Source organism: Mirounga leonina, unplaced genomic scaffold (genome assembly GCF_011800145.1).
Source record: "Mirounga leonina isolate KUSES-001 unplaced genomic scaffold, KU_Mleo_1.0 Mir_115, whole genome shotgun sequence".
Classification (NCBI taxonomy): Eukaryota; Metazoa; Chordata; class Mammalia; order Carnivora; family Phocidae; genus Mirounga; species Mirounga leonina.
The window spans coordinates 85396106-85420130 of NW_023270268.1; the positions used below are offsets into that span (position 1 = coordinate 85396106).

Below are 24025 nucleotides of genomic sequence, written 5' to 3' on the forward strand. Positions count from 1 at the left end.
GAGAGGGAGAAGCAGGCTCCCTGTTGGGCAGAGAGCCCGATGTGGGGCTCGATCCTAGGACCCTGGGATCATGACCTGAGCTGAAGGCAGATACTTAACCGACTGAGCCACCCAGGCGCCCCTTCTCATTCACTTCTAAAATAACTTCAAGAAAAAGCAATCATGAAATCCAGTTACATAAGCAGGTTGATGAAATCAGGCTAACAGAGAGTCAATGGATGTGATGTCCAAAAAGAGTCTTTGGAGCCAAGGAAGTCTGTGATATTATTCCTCACAACCCCAACCCATCCTTCCATTAGGGTGAATATCCAGAGAACACCTTGAGAAAGGGGTGTGCAAGGATGGAACACAGTGCCATTTCTATTTGTCAAATATGAAGTATTGAATCAGTGTGTTTTTTGTAATAAATTCTTTCCTTTGGATTTAGGTGATAGGCCTGTGAGAGTTTATGCCGATGGAATATTTGACTTATTTCACTGTGGTCATGCCCGGGCTCTGATGCAAGCAAAGAACCTTTTCCCTAATACATACCTCATTGTAGGAGGTAAGAAAACATCTGATGACTTTAGGTGCTTTCCAGAAAAAAAAAAAAAAATTATAGTAGCCTTTTTCTCCTCTTGTAACATGAATACTGGCTCTTGGTTTGGTTTTTAAATGAGGAATATAGAACAGCCTCTCTAAAACATGAAGTATATGAATTATATAAACCTGGTGAGAGAAGCTCCAAGCTCTTTGACCTGAGATGTCCAGTTTTTAATCTCTGTTTTTAGCTGAGTTTCTGTAGTTTGGGGAGCAACAGTGACCCCTATTGCCTACTTAAGAACAGCATTTATTCTAGATTTCGGTTTGTCTTTTTTTTTTCCTTTAGACTTTATTTATTTGAGAGAGTGTGTGAGGGGGGTGGGAGGAGAGAGAAGCAGAGAGGGAGGGAGAAGGACAAGCAGACTCTGTGCTGAGCATGGAGCCCAACAGGGGTCTCGATCCCAGGACCCTGAGATCATGACCCAAGCCGAGACCAAGAGTCAGATGCTCAACTGACTGAGCCACCCAGGCATCCCTGTTTATCATTTTGAATCAACTGAAGTGCAAAAGTCTGTTAAGCAAATATTATGTGGTCCAGTACAGTCTTAGGAAAATATAAGAAAACATTTTTAAAAACTTAAGTGATGCAGAAATTCACAGCAGGTTAATTTCAAAGCCAAAGATTTTAGGCCCTTGTTGTATCCTCTCCTCTCCACAAAGTGTGAACATGCTTTTTATTGAGCATTGGTCTTGAAGATGTATCTTGGATTAGGAAAAGCATTGTTACTCAGACTGAGCTGTATCCAGAAAATTCTTCTCCGGGTGGGAAGATTGGTTGTAGTCCTAGGAAACGGGAGAGGTTGGTGACTGAGGATTGGTTAAGCGAAGGGACTTGGACTTACAACTTTATGACGTGGTGAACTCAGTTTGCAGCGATGAACTTACGCACAACTTCAAAGGCTTCACGGTGATGAATGAAAATGAGCGCTATGATGCAGTGCAGCACTGCCGCTATGTGGATGAGGTGGTGAGGAATGCCCCCTGGACCCTGACACCAGAGTTCCTGGCAGAACACCGGGTAAGAAACTCAGCACATGGTCCCATTCCTTGTTCTGGAATTCCCTCAACCCTCAAGACTTCTGGGCTTGGGGTAGTTTTCCACTAGCCTTTTTTTAATTTTATTTTATGCTCTATGTAAATTTCACATAGAAGAGATGACAGTGATATTACTAATACTACTAATCATCCCTAACATTTATATGGGGTTTGGTGGTTTACAAGCACTTTTACATCCATTAATATTTCATTTGCTCCCCAAAACAATCTTATTGGGTAGCTATTATTTCTACTATACATATGAGACCAGAGCCAGAGAAACCAAATGACCTGGTCTGGGATACACAGTAGCAGGGCTAGAAACTGAACTCTTCAGTTAAGTGATTTTTATACCCCCACACTATGAATGTATTATTAGTAATCCTTTAGAATATACAGTCCTTTAGAATATACAGAGCCTCAGCTATGCTCTCAAGGAGTTCCAGGAAACATAGACTTCTCTTATGCTGACTTAAATCTAGTTTCAGGGCTTTGATTTTGGGCTAGAAGTTGTATGGGATCAGAAACTGGGAGGTTTCCCACTTTTGCTCATTGAGTTAGTAGTATAAAACCCCTCACTCCTTTTAATTCTCACATGTTAAAGAAACAAGTTTCCTATAAATGGCGGGTATAAAAGGTGAGAAGGGTTTATCAGGTCAGGTCGAGGTCCCCAAGCTTGAGGAACCAGCAAGCATATTGTCAGTTCTCAGCAGGGGTATGTGGAATGTCAAAGGTGAGTTGTTCGATGAGGCAGAAAGAACAAAAGTAGCCAAAGTGCTTCAAAAGCAATACTTGGGGGTAGGCCTGAAGCTAAAGGGTATTTGTTAAAACTTTTGGGATTAGGACAGACCTTTTATAGTTCTCTAGCTTTTCTATATCAATACTTGACAGCCAGTGGTACCAAAGGTGATGAATAAGATTATTCTCAGCAACCACAGCCAGGCAGGCCCAGGCAGAAGAAGTTAGAGGAACTTTTAACTTCCCATTTCTCCTTTGTTAGCAGTGAATCCTCAGCCAGCAGTCTTACTTGGCCACCATTCTTATTTTCAGTTTGCTGCCTATCGATCCCTGACAAATTGTTCATAGGTAATCAGGATGTTAGCTGAGAGTCTCTGACACATTCTTGATAGACATGCTTCACACTACAGTGGCTTCTGGGAATTAGGTATAGTAGTTGTATTAGCAATTACATTAGTAAAGGGCATATGGCCTACTCAGGAATGACCAAATAAGTAAGCTTAGCATATCTCTCTGAAAGATTATTGATCCCAGTGCTATTGATCTCTTTTCACTGTTGCAAGAGGTATTGACAGTAGTAAAATGATAGATAGAGCCCAAGACCTAAAGGTCTTTTATGGCTTTGAATTTTACATTCCTCAGGAGTATAGATGTATCTGTTCTAGTAAAAGGGCTCTTGGTTGCTATTTTTATATTCCCACTCATCTCATGGACTGAGAGAAAAACCAGCTAAGGAAGAAGTGACCTCTTTTGCATATTTTTAGAAACTCTTATTTGACCAATCTTTATAGACCCAGGAGGATGGGGAGATTTCCTTTCTTCTTTCCTCAGCTCCGCTCACTAACTAACACACCAGCAAATCCTCTAGTTGTATTTACTACAGCGTGATGACTGGTGTGCAGTGTGAGGGTAGCGCTTCCAGTAGACCAGGAGAATTAGCTAAAAAAAGAAACTGGTCAACTTCATATTTATGAGTGATAAATAATTAGATTGGGTGGCTTGTGAATGAGTCACAGAATTTATGAAGCAAAGCAAAGAGAGATAAAGAAAAAAAGTCCATTTGAGGCCTGGCCTCCCCTTGTCCTTTATCTGGATCTGGGGGAGTATTTACTGGAAGAGTATTTTCTGGGGGAATATTTACTGGTTCTTTTTGATGGCAGTGATCCTGGGTTTTACGTGATTTTTCCTTATTTCAGATTGATTTTGTAGCCCATGATGACATCCCTTATTCTTCTGCTGGGAGCGATGATGTTTATAAGCACATCAAGGAAGCAGGTGAGTAAGCTGATGTACATCCTCACTTTATGGAGTCTCAGGGGCAGTAACAGAGATTTAATGACATTGCTACTTTACAGAGGAAAACTTATACACTTAGAAATTCAATATACTTTCAGTCACACTTAAGATGTTTATGTGAGCATAGCACTGATATCCATCAATTCTCAGTCTAAACATCTACTTTTGATATCTCTTTTAATTTTAGGAATCTCTCTCCCAGGCCCATATTTTTTTTTAATATTAGGGCCATATAGTTCTTCCTTTCCTTACCCCTAGCCTTTGATTCAGTCCTCTTCCTGTATGTCAGCATCTCCAGACTTCACTTAGAAGATCGTTTTTTGAGGAAAAGAATGTTGCTCCCAGTGTCCATCTAGTCCTACTGCCTGGGTTAACCAGAATGTCACAGTGTTTGTATGTGTTCTTGGATTAGGTATGTTTGCACCAACACAGAGGACAGAAGGTATCTCCACATCAGACATCATCACCCGAATTGTCCGGGATTATGATGTTTATGCCCGACGGAACCTACAGAGGGGCTACACAGCAAAGGAGCTCAATGTCAGCTTTATCAATGTGAGTTCGACTTCATCCCAGAGTTCCCTGGCCCTATAGGACACATGTTTGCCTCCTACTTTATCTGAGCTAAAGTTGCTTTTCAGTCTGCTGTAATTATCACCTCCAAAATTCAATGAATGCCTCTTTGCTGATTACACTGTGCTAAGCTCTTTACAAAAAGAATAAAACAGAGGCATTCTCTGCCTTTATGATCTAGTATCAACACATTGCTATAAAGACACACAGCCAATTAAATAAGAATATGTTACTCGAGGTGCCTGGGTAGCTCAGTTGTTAAGCATCCGCCTTTGGCTCAGGTCATGATCCCAGTGTCCTGGGATCAAGCCCCGCATTGGGCTCCCTGCTCAGCGGGGAGCCTGCTTCTCCCTCTCCCACTCCCCCTGCTTGTGTTCCCTCTCTCGCTGTGTCTCTCTCTGTCAAATAAATAAATAAAATCTCAAAAAAAAAAAATGTTACTTAACATAGTACAGTATTTATATCAAATATATTTAAAACAGCTTTTTTTTTTTTTGATTCGATGGTCTTTGGAAAATGTAATGAAAGTTGTGGGTCCTCTCCCTGTGTGGATAGTGGCACACAACATTTTCCATGCAATTTCTCAGGGCATGTGGACCTAGGTTTTAAAATTTGATTTATGAAAGCAAAGTGTATCTTAGCTTAATATTGCCTTTTAGAAACAAACTGCTATACATGTTGTATATAAATTTTATCTTAATAAAGTTGATTTTAAAAGAAGAAAGCTGGGCGCCTGGGTGGCTCAGTTGGTTAAGCGACTGCCTTCGGCTCAGGTCATGATCCTGGAGTCCCAGGATTGAGTCCCGCATCGGGCTACCTGCTCAGCAGGGAGTCTGCTTCTCCCTCTCCTGCTCCCCCCTCTTGTGCTCTTTCTCTCTCTCACTCTCTCTCTCAAATAAATAAATAAAATCTTTAAAAAAAAAATAAAAATAAAAATAAATAAAAGAAGAAAGCTGCTAACTATAATTCTATACAAGTAGCTTACCATGCTCCCTTACCTGCTGCCAGTTGTGTGAATAATGAATAGATGAAATGGTTTCATCGAAATGTGTTTATCTTTGCAGATAAACCCTAGCTTTTGTTAACCACCTACTACAGAATCTTTTTCAGGTGTTTAAAAATACTAAACATATTCCCGTTCCCCTTTATGATCTGGAAATTATGAAAATACTTTTCCTTTGGCTAAACATCCTCCCCCCACCCCCAGAGGGTTCATACCATTTTCCCTTCTGTTAGGGAAGCTGGTAGGACCATAGAGTATCATCTTCATTTTGCAAATGAGCAAACAGATCTCTAAATACTAAAAAATAAAACAAACAGCTCTTCTAAAATCATAGCATAAGCCAATGATAGAAAGCATCCAGTACAATAAGCAAATTAAGTAAAAGATCTGCTACTTCAACCTATTATAGTTGTCTTATTCTTGGCAATATTGTGCAGTAATCCTGTGGCGCCTTATGTATCTTCATCTAGAATGGGGTTTGGGTTATGTTGGGCATGTTTATGTTCCAAGTTTATGGTTTTTTTTTTTTAATTATTATGTTCAGTTAGCCAACGTCTTGTACATCACTAATTTTTGATGTAGTCTTAAAAAATCTGACTTCATTTGGCTATATGCCCATCTGTTACTGAGCATACTCTATATATTTAGTTTAGTCCAGGCTTCTACAATGTTCGGATTATCACACTTTCATATAAGATGACCATCCAGAGTATATTTAATCTGTTATTATGCTAGAGAAACAAGGGATAGATTAGGGCGAAGTGAAATTCTAATGACTGGAAATAGTGTCAGTAGAGTGCTGAAATATTTTTTTCTTCTTCTCCCTTTGGAATGGAGGTCAGAGTATTATTTCTCAAAACAATTATTTCTTTACTTAGGAGAAGAAATACCACTTGCAAGAGCGGGTTGACAAAGTAAAGAAGAAAGTGAAAGATGTGGAAGAAAAGTCAAAAGAATTTGTTCAGAAGGTCGAGGAAAAAAGCATTGATCTCATTCAGAAATGGGAGGAGAAATCCCGAGAATTCATTGGAAGTTTCCTGGAAATGTTTGGTCCAGAAGGAGCGCTGGTATGTTCTTTCCTGGTGGACAGTTTAGGGAATTTCAGGAAAATTTAGGGAATTTTCATGCTGTGGAAAGAATTATAGCATTATAGAAAGGGACATCAACATTAAGTAGTTATCTAATCTGTTCCTTATATTGGGCTGAACTATATTTCAACTATCCCCAAAAAGTTGTTTAAAATCGTTATGCAAAGAGGTTACACATTCTCCTAAATAATTTTGCCAGCTGTCAACCTCCAAATCTGGTGATAAGCAAGTAACCTTGCCCAGCTTCTTTCTGTATTATAGTTTTAGATAAAAAGGAAAGGAAAGAATGAAGAACAGTAAAAAGAAAGCTGTGCCACTACAAACAGCTGCTGCAGAGCTGCTGCCTGAGGTTAGAGTTCTGTCCTTGAGGAGTAACAAGATCTTTTCAAGCCAAATAGAAGGTGAATGTAGTTATTTAGCAAATGGGCCCTAGGATATCTGGAAGGATCTAACTGTGAAAGTATTTGATACCAGAACAGATTATTCAGGGAGAATATAGAATTTCCTTTTCAAAGAGCTCTAAAACTAGAATAGGTACTCTTTTGTCTGGGTTAGTTCCTTTGTTTTTGCCTGGAGCCTGGACTGCAGACCAAGTAGCCATTTAAGAATTCCTTTGACACAGAAGTCGAGAATTGGGTGACTGCAGATAACGTGTGGAAACCCTTAGATAAGTAGCATAGCATGGACTACTTTAGGGAGGAAATTGCTTAAAATTTTAGATATATCCCTCCCCTAGCTTATTTGATCACTTTTGACATTGCAGAGGGCACTTGTGATAATTTGAAGTCTCAGATCCTCCAATGGTGATTTAGTAAGATCCCTAGGTTTCTTCTAATTCTTCCTTTTGGTCTCCCTAGAAACATATGCTGAAAGAGGGGAAAGGCCGGATGCTGCAGGCCATCAGTCCAAAGCAGAGTCCCAGCAGCAGCCCCACTCGGGAACGCTCCCCCTCCCCGTCTTTTCGATGGCCCTTCTCTGGCAAGACTTCCCCGCCTTCCTCCCCAGCAAACCTTTCCAGGCACAAGGCTGCAGCCTATGATATCAGTGAGGATGAAGAAGACTAAGTTTTCATCCCTCCTTTCCTCTTCCCTCCCTCTGTCCCATCACCTTTGGAAGCTCTCTGTTGAATTTCAAATTGTGATTCCAACACTAAACCTAAGGACAGCTACAAAGGAAAGAAAGTTGGGGCAGGAGGGTGTAGGATGGGATCAGCAGCCCATCCTCCAAGAGACATCACCTAGCCACACGAAGAAAGAGGCTGACTACACCTCAGAAACCTGTTCTGCACCCATATACCCTCCCTACAGACTTTGCTTTACTGTTTATGTTCATGTGATTTTGACAGGGAAATTGTCATTTTTATTAATTTTTTAAAAATTCGTCTTTCAAATGTTGTAAGTAGAACTAATTCTTTGCCCCTGAGGAGTGGGCAGAAGGAAGTGGTGTATTACCCAGAGGCCTTTTCTTCCTGATACACTATAGTGTTTGCCTTCTGTTGGTGGCTTGCCAAGTCCTTCAAGCAATGAGCCATGCTGATGAGTGATTTCAGGGGGAGGGGAAATAGCATAATTTTGGTGTCCTTAAAAAAAAGCTAAAAGCTGAGTAAACTCAGTCACAAACCCCCTCAATGAATTGCTGGCACATGTGTCAATGTGGCTGTGAGAAGAAGATCTGAGCCGAACTTTTCTTACTCCCTGAGGAGTTTCTTGTTGGACCCGATGGGGCCCATGGAAAGACACTGATGTGGATGGGACAGACCACATGGCATCAGCTGCGGTTTTCCTGCTGTGTTCATCTTCTCAGAAAACTCTGTTGCCCAGTTATTTGGGAACTCTTGTCAATCTCTTTCCTACAGTCTACCTTTGAAGGAAGGAACACTTTCAGGTTTATTGTGATTGGGGAGGGGAGTGGGACAGTACTCAATCCTATAAAGGATCAGGTTAGGTTAATTTTCCCATCTGGGTGTAAGTCCCTGGCCCTGCTATTTCAGTGCTTATTACCTAGCTTTTTACAGAGGATACTTTGTAAATGTCTGCAGTTTGAACATGATCTGTTAATCCATGTTGCTCAAAGCCATATTGAATATTTAGAGAGATTTGCACAGAATTTAAACACAAAAGTATAAAGAAACACCCCCCCCCCCTTCCTAAAGCCTTATCTTGAACTCTGTCCTTCTTAAGAATGTTCTTAACTGGAACTAATGCTCCAGGTGGTGTTTCTTTTCCTCTGAAGGTTGCAGTGGTTGGGACTTCCCTCCGCTGCCCCTCCAGCAGGCCACAAAACATTACAAGAGAATGGCAGGTTCTCTCCCTTTCCCACGTGTGCCTGGTGGTTATGGTCCCACTTCTCCTGTTAGGTTGCCCAGGAGGATTCGTCACTTATATTCCACATCAGAGTTGCTGAAGCTTAACACTTGCAGTTGAGCACGAGCTCATTTTAAGCCTCTAGCATTCTGCAGCTACATGACCGAGCAGACCATCATCTTCAATAATCCTGTAGCTGGGTTCAGGGGTAAAATTGCTTATGTCCAGGCCCCACCCTGTCACTCATAAATACCCCTTGTGGGGGTGGAGTTTTGGTGTTTTCAGCTAAGAAAACTGCATTTTATCTTTTCTTGCCCCTATGCTAGGGCTGTAAGCATCTCATAGTCTCTTCCCTAAATACTTTCTGGTAAAACCTGCTCTTCTGCCTGAGGATCAGAGGCTAGAATCACTGCCTGCTTGCACAGCAGGACTACCTGGTTTCCTAAAACTCCGATCACCCAGAGAGACAGAGTAGAGACAAAGAGAGGGAAATCTCTTGTTGTCCTGATGGCTTATGTAAACTACATTTCTGACTCTTCTCATGAAGTGCTATTTTTGCTATCAAATATGGTTTACATGAGCTTTGACTTGGAATCCTTTTTTTGAAACAGTTCAAGTTCTTGTTTTCCTACATTAACCAGCTTCGTAGGATCACATATTTTAACTTTTCTGCTTTAGTCTTCCCTCTTTGGGCATTCTGCCTATCTCTGTCTTATTCTCCCTGGTATAGAAAGATGATGAAATCATCACTGAAGGTCACCTACCTGTTCCCTCAAAGTACATATTGGCCAAGTGTATTTGGCAAGGGAGATGCTCAGAATGTGGTTTTCCTCCCTGCATGTCACTCCTCTCAAGTTTACTGTCTGGACCTCTTCCTCTGCTCTGTCAATGGGCTACTTTGGGCATTCCCTGCCCTTGGAATATAACCGCTGTGCTAATAAGTTCTGTGAGACCGCCAGGGCCAGCATATGCACAAGTGCTTGGAAAGCCCTCTCACCCCTTTTGATGAGCCTCTGTGGCCTCAGTCTCCTAACACTAGTGCATCCTCAAATAATTTTGACTTAAGGCTAAAACTTTTATTGTGTGGCATATTAGCTACTTTGGGATAAATGTGATCCTAGGTGCTGGACAAGGATGTGTGGAGGGAAGAAGCTGTTGGGATGATGTGTTATTTGATCATTTGTGCCTAATTAAATGAAGTTAGTGGTTTGCCTACCATGACCATGCCTGTGATCTGTAAATCTTCTATTATTAATTTTAATATTAACTATTGATTTCTAATATTAATATTAATTAGCTATTTCCCTGAATCCCACACACAAAGCAATAAGCCAAATGTAGCAGAGATGGGAGAGCCTTAAACACTGGTTGGCTTCAGAGCTCAGTCTGTAAGACAGAAGAATGGAGACAAACCCAGGAGCTGGTGCTGGGGAGGTGCTACTTCATTTACCTTGAGATGGCTGGGCAGAAAGTTTGCTCTTTTCATACACTAGACTCAGTAGCACTAAGGAATAGAGGTTGAAACTTTAGAGGAGTAGAAACAGATTCTTTGTACTGCTGCAGCTGTTTCTGATAGCTAGAGCCAAAGACCATTATTTCGCTGAGGCTTGGGTAAGAAGGCTGGGGATAGGAGGAGGTTGAAGATGCTAAATAAGAAAAAATATGAAGCATTATGAGGTCAAGAGAACTTTTGACTTTTTCAGATTGCTGATAACCCAGCACCCGAGTTAGATTTTTCTTATTTTACTTGTGACCACACAACTGGTCAGGCAGCCTCTGGATATTCCATCCCCCGGTGGCCCCCCCCCCCCCCCCCCCAGCCCCAGATGGTTCTTCACAGTGCTTTTGTTTCTCCGGATTATCTTGATTTGTGGGTAGCTTTTGTTATTCTGGAGCTCATTGCTTTTTTGACCCTGTTCTAGATCTCTGTCTAAAATCTTTCCAAATCAATTATATTTTGCTGCTTTTCTTTAATTCCCTAAAAGCCTTAGCTTCTACATTTTCTGTCAGCACACACTTTCACCAGAAGTTGAACTAATACAGGTAGGAAAAAAAGCTCCCTTAGCAATGTTTTTAACTAATGGTATTTTTTTTAAAGCTTACCAATATAGGTATTTTTAAAGATTGTATTTTTCAAAATCATACAATGATTGTTCTTGTTTTCTCTCATAGAATAGATTGTCATGGGATAAAGAGTGGTCCCTAGCTTCTATTTTTCCAAATAAGTAGGACATGTTCTTAGGATTATACTATTAAAAGTTAATTTTCTTTAAAAGAAAGAAGAAAGATTTTCTGTCTGCCAAAGTTGTATGTTAATTCTCAGATTGGGATAGAAAACGAAAGTGCTAGGTTTAATACTAGGATGACTCAGGTTGTGTTCCTTTAGGTTTAAAGAGGGCTTTCCCACCCTTCTTAGGGGGGCACTGACTGTTTTAAACACAGAGAGTTGATTGGTTGCTTTGTATTGAGGATCTTGAAAAGAAAAGGGCGTGTGGGAAGAAACACTGGCCTTGATGTGAATGTTAGCCCCATCCCCAGTGCCACCATCCACGGAACAATCCGTGTTCAGTACATTGTTTTCCTATGTGAGTGTTATTAATTTGTTCAGTTATTTTGGCCTTTGTCATTAGGCAAATAAAGGCAAAGTGGTTTTACCTAATGTTCCATTTCCTGTGTTTTTGACCTGGTATACATGTGTATAAGATGTTTTATGTATTTGGGACTTTTACCTATACCCTCAGTTCCTTTGGTTTTGCATCGTAATTTGTCCCCTCAAAATTGTTCCATGACCATATTATCAGGGAAATCCTTTTGCAGCTTTGCATAGAAGGCCCAAAAAGCCATTGTGCCTCTAAGGGAGGCTGATCCAGACCTATGAGGTCTAATGTCATCAGTGTCCTAATGACATCTTCAGAAGTCTGGTTTCTTTTGAGACTTTAGGTTTGTACTATTTTTGCCTGGTTGAGTTCCTTTTTTTTTTTTTTTTTTTAGTTGACATACAATGTTACATTAGTTTTAGGTGTACAACTTAGTGGTTTGATAAGTTTATACATTCTGCTATGCTCACCACAAGTATACCATCTGTCCCATTACATTGCTATTACAATATCATTCACTGTATTCCTTTTTTTTTTTTTAAGATTTTATTTATTTATTTGAGAGAGTGAGAGCAGGTATGCATGGGCAGAGGGAGAGGGAGAGTCTTTTTTTTTTTTTAAAGATTTTATTTATTTATTTATTAGAGAGCGAGCGAGAGAGAAACCGCATGAGAGAGGAGAGGGTCAGAGGGAGAAGCAGGCTCCCCGCTGAGCCGGGAGCCCGATGTGGGACTCGATCCCAGGACCCTGGGATCATGACCTGAGCCGAAGGCAGTCACTTAACCAACTGAGCCACCCAGGCGCCCGGGAGAGGGAGAGTCTTAAGCAGACTTTGCACTGAGCACTGAGCCCAACACAGGGCTTGATCTCATGACCCTGAGATCATGACCTGAGCCAAACTCAAGAGTCAGATGCTTAACCAACTGAGCCAGCCAGGACCCCCTCATTGACTGTATTCCTTATGCTCTGCTTTTTATTCTTGTGACTAACTCATTCCACAACTGGAGGCCTGTATCTCCTACCCCTCTTCACCCATTTTGCCCAATCCCTCACCCCCTCTCCTCTGGCAGCCATCAGTTCTCTGTATTTATAGTTCTGATTCTGCTTTTCATTTGTTTATTCATTTTCTTTTAGATTCCATTTATGAGTGGAATCATATGGTATTTGTCTTTCTCAGTCTGACATTTCATTTAGCATAATACCCTCTAGGTCCATCCCTGTTGTCTCTAATGGCATGGTCTCAGCATTTTTTATGGCTGTGTAATATTCCATTGTATATGTAGACCACATTTTCCTTATCCATTCATCTGTTGATGGATACTTAGTTTGCTTCCATGTCTTGGTTATTCTAAATAATGCTGCAATAAACATAAGGGTTTGCCTGGTTGAGATTTACTCCTGTTCTTATAACAGGCAAACTACCATATACTTTCCCCTCTTTCATTGGCTTTGGGAAAATTTAGAGTGACCTTTCAATATAGAAGCTTCAAGGGCTAATAGTGTTACCCACAGAGGCAGTGTACCCAGTTACAGAATTTTAAACTCTATCCTGTTTATTATAAAACTTAAAATACCTTCTCCAGGCAAGATCCAAAATAATTGCATCCTATTCCATAATTCTCCTTCATCCCCTATATTCAAATGTAATCTATCAGGTTGTGCTAAAAATGGAATCCATCTGCATTTGGTCAAGGTTGAGGGACAGTGAGGAAATCTTGTGCCTGTTTAATGTAATCAGTGTCTCTTTCAATGTCCACCTTGGACTTTGAGGTCAAATCCAGGCCTGAGGAAGAAAAAGGTTCATATCCAACCTTGTTGTCTTTCCTTCGGTAGTACATGCGTGTCAGCACAGTCAGTAGAAAAGTCTCCAGTACGAGGAGGTGGCAATTCATCACTGCAGCATGGAATGAAATATAATGTAAGTTATGCCAAATTGTAGAGGTGGTATCCCACCAGCAGCCCTGGCATATGAGTTCAGCAACACTTTCTCCAATTTGTCCTCAAACCAAGTCTAAAGATACTAAGTTGTCATAAGTAACATAGCAGATTAATGGTAGAGCCAAAACCAGAACTTGACTCTCTACCTTCTGCAAATGGAGGCTAGCATTAAACCCCATTTCTTTTGTGTGTTTTATCATCATGACCTTCCTTCTTTTTTTTTTTTTTTTTCCTGAGAGAGATGGAGCAGTGGGGAGGGGCAGAGTGAGAGAGAATCCCAAGCAGATTCCACGCTTAGCATGGAGCCTGATGTGGGGCTTGATCCCACAACCCTGAGATCATGACCTGAGCAGACATCAAGAGTCGGATGCACTTAACCGACTGAGCCACCCAGGCGCCCCCGTCAGCATGACCTTCTGCTTTCAAACCACACCCATTCCTCTCCCAGAAGCTGAGGATCGAACCTGTAGCTTCCTAGGTTGGCCATCAGGGCTGGCCTCAAGCTGTGGGATTGCAGCTCTCCTCTGTGTGGTCGGAGAATCCACCATCTCCTTAAAACCCCACTAGGATTTCTCAGGAGATCCCTTTCTGAGTATTCTGAGCAGAAGCCAGGCTGGCCCAACCTCTCTTCCAAGGTCCTCTCTTCCCTGACCCGCCTTTCTCGCCCATTCTGGAATGAGAGAGGAACTCTCTGTGCTCACCTTGAGACCTGATTTTAGAGGAAAAGGGAGGTGAACAAGCAATCTGCCCGCTGTTGGCCAAGATTGAGAAGATGGATGGCTGCAGGGCAGTCAGGATGAGGAGAACCTGCAGAACAAAAGAGAAGGAAGGGCAGGAGGGGCCCAGCACCCGCGGCATTGAGGCCAATAGGCCCCCTGCTGTGCTTGACCTTCCACAGTGCATTCAACTGACCTTTCGATCTGTGCACTTACAGAGGGCTAAAACTCACTTAAGTAAAGTTTTGTGGAGTTTTAATCTTTAGGCAAATTACAATCTTGTCTTCTACCCAATATTTTACAATAATCTGTGACAAGAAACAAGAACTGATTGGGGGTCCATGTTTATATCCCTATCTCAGCCATGGCTACTGATGAACAGTCAGTGGATGAACAGGGTGGATGGTTAGAGAAGACTATTTCCATCTGGCTCAAGGACCTGAGATTCCCTGATCTTAGAATGAGGGGCAATTGGCCATGAAGGAAGGCGCCCTTTGAAAAATCTCTACTGTGCCAGGGGGTGGGCGGAAGGGGGAAAAGGGGAATTAATGTTCAATAGGTACAGAGTTTCTGTGTGGAAGGCGAAAAAATTCTGGAAATGGATGGTGGTGATGATTGCACAACAATGTGAATGCACTTACTGCCACTGAACTGTACACTTAAAAATAAATTGGTGGGGCGCCTGGGTGGCTCAGTCGGTTAAGCGACTGCCTTCGGCTCAGGTCATGATCCTGGAGTCCCGGGATCGAGTCCCGCATCGGGCTCCTTGCTCGGCAGGGAGTCTGCTTCTCCCTCTGACCCTCCTCCCTCTCATGCTCTCTGTCTCTCATTCTCTCTGTCTCAAATAAATAAATAAAATCTTTAAAATAAATAAATAAATTGGTAAATTTTATGTATATTTTGATACAACAAGAAAAAAAAAAAGAAGAAAAAAAAATCTCTGTCCAGAGGCTCCAGCAACACCATTTGTCTTAGTACTTGTCCTCCCTGAGCACACTTTTCTGAAGCATCAGCCTCTTCAAGGCAGACTCAGCATGTCCAGGTGTCCCCACAATAGTCCTGGGCAAGCTCGGCAGTCACAGGGTTTTTAGACTGTGGCAAGACCCTAAGTACTTCTGGGGCCCAGATCCTTTCTGCCCTTTCAGTCCCTGACTCAATTCAGGCTCTTCTGGCCTCTCTCTTCTTCAATTCTACCTACTATATGCCCAGAAATCCACATTTCGGAGGCATCTGCTTAGATCAAATGAGAATTTATGTGAAAGCACACTGTTAACTATAAAGCAGTCACGAAGCTGTGGGAGTAGGAGAAGGGCCTAGCTAGGAGACAGAAAGAATGGAGAGAGAAGGAAAACAAGATTGGACTAGAAATCATTGCATTTGCTTTAGAGAATGGAAAGTGTCAAAGTGAAAAAATGTGCCTTGCGGAGAACTTTCAGAAGAGGTGTGCAGGCAGCATGATGAGAAAAAGGAATGTGGATTTGAGAGTCAGACAGATCTAGGTTTAAATTCTAGTCCCATACCTATGTGCCTTCGAGCAAGCCCGATGATGTCTCTGGACCTCATTTGTACAATAGAAATAATAATGACTCCTAAGATTATTGTGAAAATTTAGATGTAATGTATGAAAAATCCCTAACATGTGGTCAAGGTAGTTCATAACTATGATAATGCTGATGCTCCTGGTGGTGATGAATTATAGAGCTTTAGAAAGTGTTGGGTAGAAAAGAAAAGAAAAAAGCAAAGGTAGAAGAATTTAAGGTTGATAATACACATTCTAGGAGTTGAAGTGCATCCCCTAAAACTATATGTTAAAGTCCTAACCCCCAGTACTTCAGAATGTGATCTTATTTGGAAACAGCATCATTGTTGATTAACTCATTAGGTGTCATGAGTTAACATGACATCATGCTGGAGGAGAGTGGATCCTTATTCCCATATACTGTTGTCCTTATAAGAAGAGGAAAAGAGACACAAGACACATGACACATGCCATGTCATGGTGGAGGCAAAATCTGTGATGCAGCTGCCAGCCGGGGAGTGCTGGCCAACCACCAGAAGTTAGGAAGAGGCAAGGAAGAATTCTCCCCTATAGGTTTCAGGGGGAGCATGGCCTGGTCGACACCTTGATTTTGAACTTCCAGCCTCCAGAACTGTGAGCAAAGAAATTTCTGTTGTTTTAAGCCACCCAGTTTGTGATCCTTTGTGAGGGCAGCACTAGGAAGCTATTACAGCACAGAAAAGCAAAAGCTGGGAAGGGACAGGAATCGTTTTCTAAAGCTCACAGGAAACCTAGGCTTAAGAAGGTTTCCAGACCCACTTTTGGTCTTTATTAGTCTCATCTCCTAACCCCAGTTACTGGTAGCTCTAATATTAACCATCTTTACTCTCCCAGGGTGTAGTTACCTGAAAGAGGGCAAATTTGGCTCCTATATTCTGCTCGCCCAGGTGCATCTTGGCTTGACGGAAAATGATGGCCAGGGTCCAGAGAGCCAACAAGGTGGACACACCGAGGAGAGTGTTGATCCACAGAGCTGTGCTCTCTTCAGAAATCTGGTGGCAGATCAGAAAGTAGTCAGTGAGGGAGGCAAGGTTTTTCTCCTCCTTTTATTTCTGTTCTTCCATGGTGGGAAAGGTAATAAAAAAGGCCCAAAGCTTTGGCCTGTTCCACTCTCCTCTCCCCACCAGGGTCTCCAAGCCTCTACTTTTCCACGGCCATACTGTTACTGGGACTACCCTGTCTGTGGGGCCCTGTTGCAGGGGATGTTGGCTCCAGCTCTTCCTTCTAGAGCTCAGAGGTACTAAGTGAGTCTTGGACTTTGCTGCCCCTTATTCCTGGCTTACGTCTGCTGGGTCATAGATGCCATCTGGGATGAGAAACAGGCCCACCAGGCTCAGTGTTATCTTGAAGAAGGCATACTGGAATGGGCCCAACATCAGCAGCTGAAGCTTCTTCCTGAAGGAAGAAGAGGGTTAGGAACATGACCCCACAGACTGCCTACCTCAAGAACACCTTCCAGCTCCCTCACTGGGCTCCTGAGCTGAAGCTCAGCTGCCATAACAGACACCAAAATGGCTCAATGGATGGGGACATAGGAAGAAGCCAGAATGTTGAGAGCATTGGAAACCCTCTTCTTGTCTCCCACTCACCCCCAGACCAGAATGCTGCCCTTTGGGCTGCCTTTTGGGCAAGAACTATGTTGACCCCAACCTCATTAACCAAAATGGACACAAGGGACAAGTAAGTAGCCCAAAGTCCACTTTGCTCCATGTGGCTAAAGTTTGTAGGCAGCAGTGAGCTTAAGTGATAGAAATTGGAGTTCTCCTTCCTCTGCTCTCCTCACCCCTGAGTGGGTGCCCAGTGTGTGGGTGGTGGCTGTGGGATGCCCACCCTTTCATCACTGGCTTTGTTCCATAGCAGCCTGATTCCAAGAGACTTGAAGCAGGGCTGAGAGAGCCAGAGAGGCTCCTGGGAGAGTGCAGGAAGAGGCTAACCTGTTCCTCGAGGGAGCCTCTCCCTCCCAGCTTACCTGGTGAGCATGAATGGGGGGCAGCAGGGGCAGCAGCAGCAGCAGGGGCCTGTGTGGACCATCATCGGAGTGTCCTTCAGTGTCCTCATTACTGCCTCCTTCCCACCAAAGCCTTCCACTATGACCCTCATCAGCAGGTAAAAGCATACCGCATAAAACCTGGAGTGGGAGCAGAGGTGGGCCTCACAGAGGGGGAGGTGGCAGCCAGCTGAGGGGATACCAGACTCAAGGGGTGCAACAGAGGTGGGGCTCACTGAGGGGGTCACAGTAGGGACCAGGCATTCAGAATGTGTGACCCAGCAAGAGGGAGAGACAGGACAGGGTCCAGGGGCTGAGGATGAGAGGAATTGGGGCCTGTAGGAACAAAATGGTTGACTAAGGATGAACAGAACCAGAAGTTCAAGAGACCTGATTAGCACAAGTTGAAAGGGGACTGGATTCATGATCAATTAGTTTGCAGGGATTTATGGAAGGGATATGGGATAAAAAAAGATGTGGACTCTGGAGTCCTGGGCGAGTGGGGAGCAAAAGGGTACCCAGCTCAGAGCTGGGGGTGGGGCAGGACACTCACGAGGTTATGGCCATTTCCACGAGCATGAGGGAACGAGGGATCCAGAGACCAAAACAGCAGAACACAGACACGACCTACTTGGAGAGGAGCAAGAAGCTGGTTGCAGCGAGAAGGGAGTCTTTGTGCTCTAACCCTGTCAAACCTTTTGTGGCAAGGGCTCAAGGAAGCAAAACCTGAACAACTGGGGTGTCATTACTGTAAGTGGTCGGCTGGAAAAAATAACTAATTAATTTTTTAAAAATCAACTAATTTTTAAAGGTTTTTTTTATAACTTTTTTTTTTTTTAAGATTTATTTATTTGACAGAGAGAGAGACAGCGAGAGCAGGAACACAAGCAGGGGGAGTGGGAGAGGGAGAAGCAGGCTTCCCGCAGAGCAGGGAGCCCAATGCGGGGCTCGATCCCAGGACCCTGGGATCATGACCTGAGCCGAAGGCAGACGCTTAACGACTGAGCCACCCAGGCACCCCTAAAGTTTTTTTTAAATTCCGTGGTCAGTTCCTTCTGTATCTAGGGTTGGAGACAGCAGGTCCCCTTAAGTCCGGCGCTCTTTTCCTGTATCCCTGGAGTAGTGTAGGTAAGTTCATCCTTAGGAGGAACTGGGTCAAGATCCAACCCTTCCTTTTCAACATCACATGTTACTAGAGCATCTCTGATGATTTGAGATGGCCCAAGCAGGTGTCTTCTGCTAGAAAAGGACCTCAAGGGCTCCATTCTCCACCCCGGACACACACACAGACCTTATAAGGAAATGGAAGTCCAGTCTTATGGCCTGGGAGCAAGCCAGAGACCTATATAATGTTTGTGAGAGTGAGTTAAAAAGGTCTACAATGTAAGGGTAGAGCTGAGTATGTCCCCATGGAAAAAAAATTCTTTCCCTCTTTCCCCTCTGAGGAACCACTGCTTTCCTGTATAGGAAGGAAGCTTGCTTTTAACAGTAATACTGTGGCAGGAAGTAATGAGTGGGGCTGCTGGTGGGCTGAGCAGTTTCTGCAGCTGTCACTTGGCTCTAAGAATTCAAACTCCCTGTCCCACTGCCTATTGGCCTTCCAAGCATGGGGTCCTGACTGCAAACGGAAATCCCATTACAGCCCCCCAGGCAACACTTTGCTGACTTGAATTGCTGAGTTTAGAGGAATTCTCAAAATGGTTCCTGTCTCTTGTTTAGTCCCTCCCAAATGGCAGCTACAAGGCCCTTACCGTGGGTGCAGAGCTGCTCCAGAGCAGGGTCCTCCTCTTGATGGGGCACCGGGTGTTCTTGTACAGGTAGACAGCATCCTCCAGGAAGATGATGACAGAGCCCAGGGCAAACAAGGTCATAATGACTGTAAGGGCAATTTCCATAGGGCCCAGTGCTAAAGTGGAAAGAGAGGGCAGACTCTCCTGAGCTGAAGTCTAGGACCGAGGGGCAGAAGATGTGGGCTTCTTCATTTGGATCTAAATTGCTTTACCATATCTAGAATTATCTGGTCTAGGCTCCCACCCATGCAGAAGAATGGCATTTTCTTAGAATATCCAACATGTGGCTAAAAGTAGTCATTCTTCTGCATGGATGAAAGACTAGACCAGATAATTCTAGGAATGGTAAGGCTTACCTCAACCAGGATATAGACACCAAACAAGTTTTTACTTAACTAGCAAAAATTTTGAATTAGGAGGTTGGCCATGCCTGGTCAACTTTATTACTTTCCAGTGAAAGGTGTCATGCTAGCAGACGTGGACCAATTAACATTATAATTAAAGCAGAATGTAATTAATGGTATCCTTTAGGGCTGTTTAAATTTTTTTTTTTTTTTAAGATTTTATTTATTTATTTGAGAGAGAGAACACATGAGAGGGGATAGGGTCAGAGGACGAAGCAGACTCCCTGCCGAGCAGGGAGCCTGATGTGGGACTCCATCCCGGGACTCCAGGATCATGACCTGAGCCGAAGGCAGTCACTTAACCAACTGAGCCACCCAGGCGCCCCAGGGCTGTTTAAATTTGATTTCAAAAATTATGTCATGAAACTGGGACATTAGGAAGGGATTTTTTTTTTTTTTTTTAAGATTTTATTTATTTATTTGACACAGAGAGAGAGACAGAGAGAGAGAGCACAAGCAGTTGGAGTGGCAGGCAGAGGGAGAGGGAGAAGCAGGCTCCAGGAGAAGCGGGCTCCCTGAGGAGCAGGGTGCCCATTGCGGGGCTCGATCCCAGGACTCTGGGATCATGACCTGAGCCGAAGGCAGTCGCTTAACCAACTGAGCCACCCAGGCACCCCAGGAAGGGATTTTAACAGAAGAGAAATGGATACACATAAAGACTCCAAAGACATTTGACTCATGTTGGCCTCATGATTAGTCTTAAATTAAATGTGGTTCAGTAGCTTTCTTTAGTGTTTATTGCAATCATTTGAGTAGTTGTTAAAAACTAGCTGTCCAGGTCCTACCCTCAGAGATGCTCCTTCAAAATCTTTGTGAAGAATGTGTAATATTTTTAAAAAACTTATTAGCACTCAATTAATAAAACAAAAAAATTATTAACACACCCACACATATATGGTCATCTGATTTATCACAAAGACTCCACTACAATTTATGGCGAAAAGGATGTTTTATTCAAGAAAGGTTCTGGGTTAACCGGATATCCTTTGGTGTATAAAAAAGAACATTGACCCCTCCTTCACATCATCCAAAAACACCTAAATGTGAAAGTTAAAACAATAAAGTTTTTAGAGGAAAACAGAGAAGTATATCTTCATGACTTTGAGATGGGCAAAGATCTTTTAAAATAGGACACAAAAGCATGACCCATAACTTTAAAAATTGATAAATTGGACTTTCTTAAAATGAAATATTTTCATTGGTCAAAAGAAACCATTAAGAGAGTGAAAAGACAAGCTCAGACTGAGAGAAGATATTTGAAATACAGATATCCAACATAAGACCAGTATCCATCCATATATAAAGAATTCCTATCGGTCAGAAAAAGACAACACGATTTTTAAAAATGAAAAAAAAGGGGCGCCTGGGTGGCTCAGTCGTTAAGCGTCTGCCTTCAGCTCAGGTCATGATCCCAGGGTCCTGGGATCAGCCCCGCATTGGGCTCCCTGCTCAGCGGGAAGCCTGTTTCTCCCTCTCCCACTCCCCCTGCTTGTGTTCCTGCTCTCGCTATCTCTCTCTGTCAAATAAATAAATAAAATCTTTTTTTAAAAAAATGGAAAAAAAGACCTAACCAGTTACTTTACAGAAGAAGATACGTAAATGTTTATGAAGCATAAAAGGTGCTAAATATCAATAGTCATCAGGGCAACACAGATGTGAGATGCCATTACATACCCACCAAAAGGGCTAAAATTAAAAGGACTGATGATTCCAAGTGCTGATGAGGATAAGGGGAAAAGGAATTCATTTATTTCAGCTGGGAGGGCACAACCATTTTGGAAAACAGTTTGGTAGTATGTATTAAAGCTAAACATACACCTACCCTATGACACAGAAATTCCACTCCTGGATACATATTCAATAGAAATGAGTGCTTATGAACACTGAAAATATGCTCAGAGCAGCATTATTCATAATGGCCCAAACTGGAAACAGCTCATATGTATCCAACAAGAATACAGACAAATACAGTTGACTCTTGAACAACCCAGGAGTTAGGGGCTCCAACCCCTGCACAGTTCAAAATCTGTGCATAATTTTTGACTGCCTCCAAACTTAACTACTAATAGCCTATGGTTGACTGGAAGCCTTACTGATAATATGCTTAGTTGATTAACACATGTTTTGTATGTTATATGTATTATGTTTTGTATTCTTACAATAAGGTAAACTAGAGAAAAGAAAATGTTATTAAGAAAATCATAAAGGGGCACCTGGCCGGCTCAGTTGGTGGAGCGTGTGATTTTTGATCTCGGGGTTGTAAGTTCAAGCCCCATGTTGGCTGTAGAGATTACTTAAAAATAAAATCTTTATTTAAAAAGGGAAAATCATAAGAGAAAATATATTTACAGTACCGTGCATATATTTATTGAAAAAAAATCCTCATATAGGTGGACCTGCACAGTTCAAACCCATGTTATTTTTTTTTAAGATTTTTTATTTTATTTATTTGACAGAGAGAGAGCACAAGCAGGGGGAGCAGCAGAGGGAGAGGGAGAAGCAGACTCGCCGCTGAGCAGGGAGCCTGATGTCAAGCTCGATCCCAGGTGCCCCAAACCCATGTTATTTAAAGGTCGACTGTAAATTGTGATATATTCCCACAATAGAATATACACACAATAAAAAAGAATAAACTGATACATGCAACAAAAGAGATTAATCTTAAAAACATAATGATGAGTGAAGGAAGCCAGATACAAGAGTATATATATACCATTTGATTTTGTTTATATAAATTGAAAAATAGGGGAAAATGATCTGTAGAGGTGGTAGAGGTTAAAATAGTGCTCTCAGGAGGCATAGTAACTGGGGAGGGAGTACAAGAGACCCTACTGGTTACTTGAAATGTTCTATTTCTTGATCTAGGTGGTGGTTTCACAGATGTACACACTGGCAAAAATGCATCACAATATACACTTGAGATCATTACCTTTTACTGTATATAATTTATACTTAAAAAAAGGTCTCATGTCAACAAAGAAGATTGCAAAATTAGCCCAGTAAAATTATAACCATGTTTGGGAAGAGAAAGGTAGAAAAGAGTTGAAGGAAAGAGTGGGACACGAATATCTTTCTTTATCTTACAAAGTGCAAAGTCAGGAAGTACTGCCCGTGGTTGGCACAATAAGAAATTATCTAAAGGGATAATAAATCTATAAAGATAACCAACTAAAAATATTGACATAATTGTAGGGAGAACGGAAAAAGGTCAGGGCTGAGAAAGAGAGAGTGCACACGAGTGGGGGGGAGGGGCAGAGAGAGAGAAGAATCCCAAGCAGAATCCCCCCCACCTCCACTGAGTGTGGACCCCCCCAAACCCCCCCCCCAGTGCTCAGTCTCACAACCCTGAGATCACAACCCCAAGATCATGACCTGACCCGAAATCAAGAGTCCCATGTTCAATCAGCTGAGCCACCCAGCCGTCCCAATTCAGTAGATTTCTCAAAACCAGTGTCCGTTGTGGGAAGGCAGAGTCACTGCTAGAGGCTCTCTTGGCAGGATTTGCCCACCCCTGCTTGACCCTTGTCCTCACAGGCTCAGGGAGAGCTGAGAGTGAAAAGAGCCCTTTCAAAAGCCGTTCAAGGCCAGAGACTTTCCCAGTCTTCACTGTCTCGACTGCTCCCTCCTCTTTGAAAATCTGCCCCACCTTGACTCCCAGAACCACAGTCCCCGTCATGGCCTCTGACCCTAAGTCTCTGGCACTGATCCCTCATCCCCTCCCACGCCCTGTGTTCCCCATCTCAAACATTGCAGCTCCGGTCTTCTCTGTTTATTGAGGTCTAGGATTTCCCTACCACTCCTTCAGCCTCCCAATAACCCTGCAAGCTGTGCTGCCTCCAGAACTTGGTGGTGCTTGGTTTCTGCCCATTCAGCTTTTTTCCCTGAGCTCCCAGTGGCTGGCTTCTCCTCACTGAGTTCTCAGTTCAATGCCCCTCCTCAGCCAGCCTTCCTTGAGTGCCCTTGTGATGCTGCCCCCCCATCTGCCTCCCACGGTGAGGCTATTTACATATTTATTTACTTGCCTATTTTCTGCTGCCTTCCCCCTCCCACCTTCCCCACCCTTGTAAACTCCTGGAAGGCAGAGACTTTGTCAGGCTTTGTTTGTTCTCTGTTGCATCTCCAAATGCGTGGAACAGTAACTGTGGCTATTTGTTGAATGAAAGAAATAACTCCATGAGAATTCCTATTGTCATCTCCATTTTATAGGCTTTTCCAGGAAACTAGGCTTAGAGAGTTAAGCACATTGCCCATGGTCACACAGCCTGGAAGTTATGGGGCTGGGATTAAAACCCAGGGGTTTTGGGGCGCCTGGGTGGCTCAGTTGGTTAAGCGACTGCCTTCGGCTCAGGTCATGATCCTGGAGTCCCGGGATCGAGTCCCGCATCGAGTCCCGCATCGAGTCCCGCATCGAGTCCCG

General features: G+C 43.0%; 2 protein-coding genes across 6 annotated transcripts in view; one reads left to right on the forward strand and one right to left on the reverse strand.

Moving 5' to 3' along the window:
* Positions 1-9839, forward strand: part of PCYT1A (phosphate cytidylyltransferase 1, choline, alpha) — a 60837-nt gene extending 50998 nt beyond the window's left edge. For all 5 annotated transcript variants that reach the window (XM_034999916.1, XM_034999915.1, XM_034999919.1 and 2 more), the window contains 6 exons: positions 428-544; positions 1449-1600; positions 3552-3630; positions 4064-4206; positions 6106-6294; positions 7173-9839. In XM_034999916.1, coding sequence (XP_034855807.1) covers positions 428-544; positions 1449-1600; positions 3552-3630; positions 4064-4206; positions 6106-6294; positions 7173-7379 — 887 coding nt within the window. In that variant the 3' untranslated portion in view covers positions 7380-9839. The remainder of the gene's footprint in view (positions 1-427; positions 545-1448; positions 1601-3551; positions 3631-4063; positions 4207-6105; positions 6295-7172) is intronic.
* A 3064-nt stretch (positions 9840-12903) lies between these two features.
* Positions 12904-24025, reverse strand: part of SLC51A (solute carrier family 51 subunit alpha) — a 17260-nt gene continuing 6138 nt past the window's right edge. The window contains exons 3-9 of the mRNA XM_034990767.1: positions 19166-19320; positions 17968-18041; positions 17397-17555; positions 16711-16822; positions 16273-16419; positions 13855-13960; positions 12904-13109 (exon numbers count right to left, since the gene is read on the reverse strand). Of these exons, the coding sequence (XP_034846658.1) occupies positions 12904-13109; positions 13855-13960; positions 16273-16419; positions 16711-16822; positions 17397-17555; positions 17968-18041; positions 19166-19320 (959 nt within the window). The remainder of the gene's footprint in view (positions 13110-13854; positions 13961-16272; positions 16420-16710; positions 16823-17396; positions 17556-17967; positions 18042-19165; positions 19321-24025) is intronic.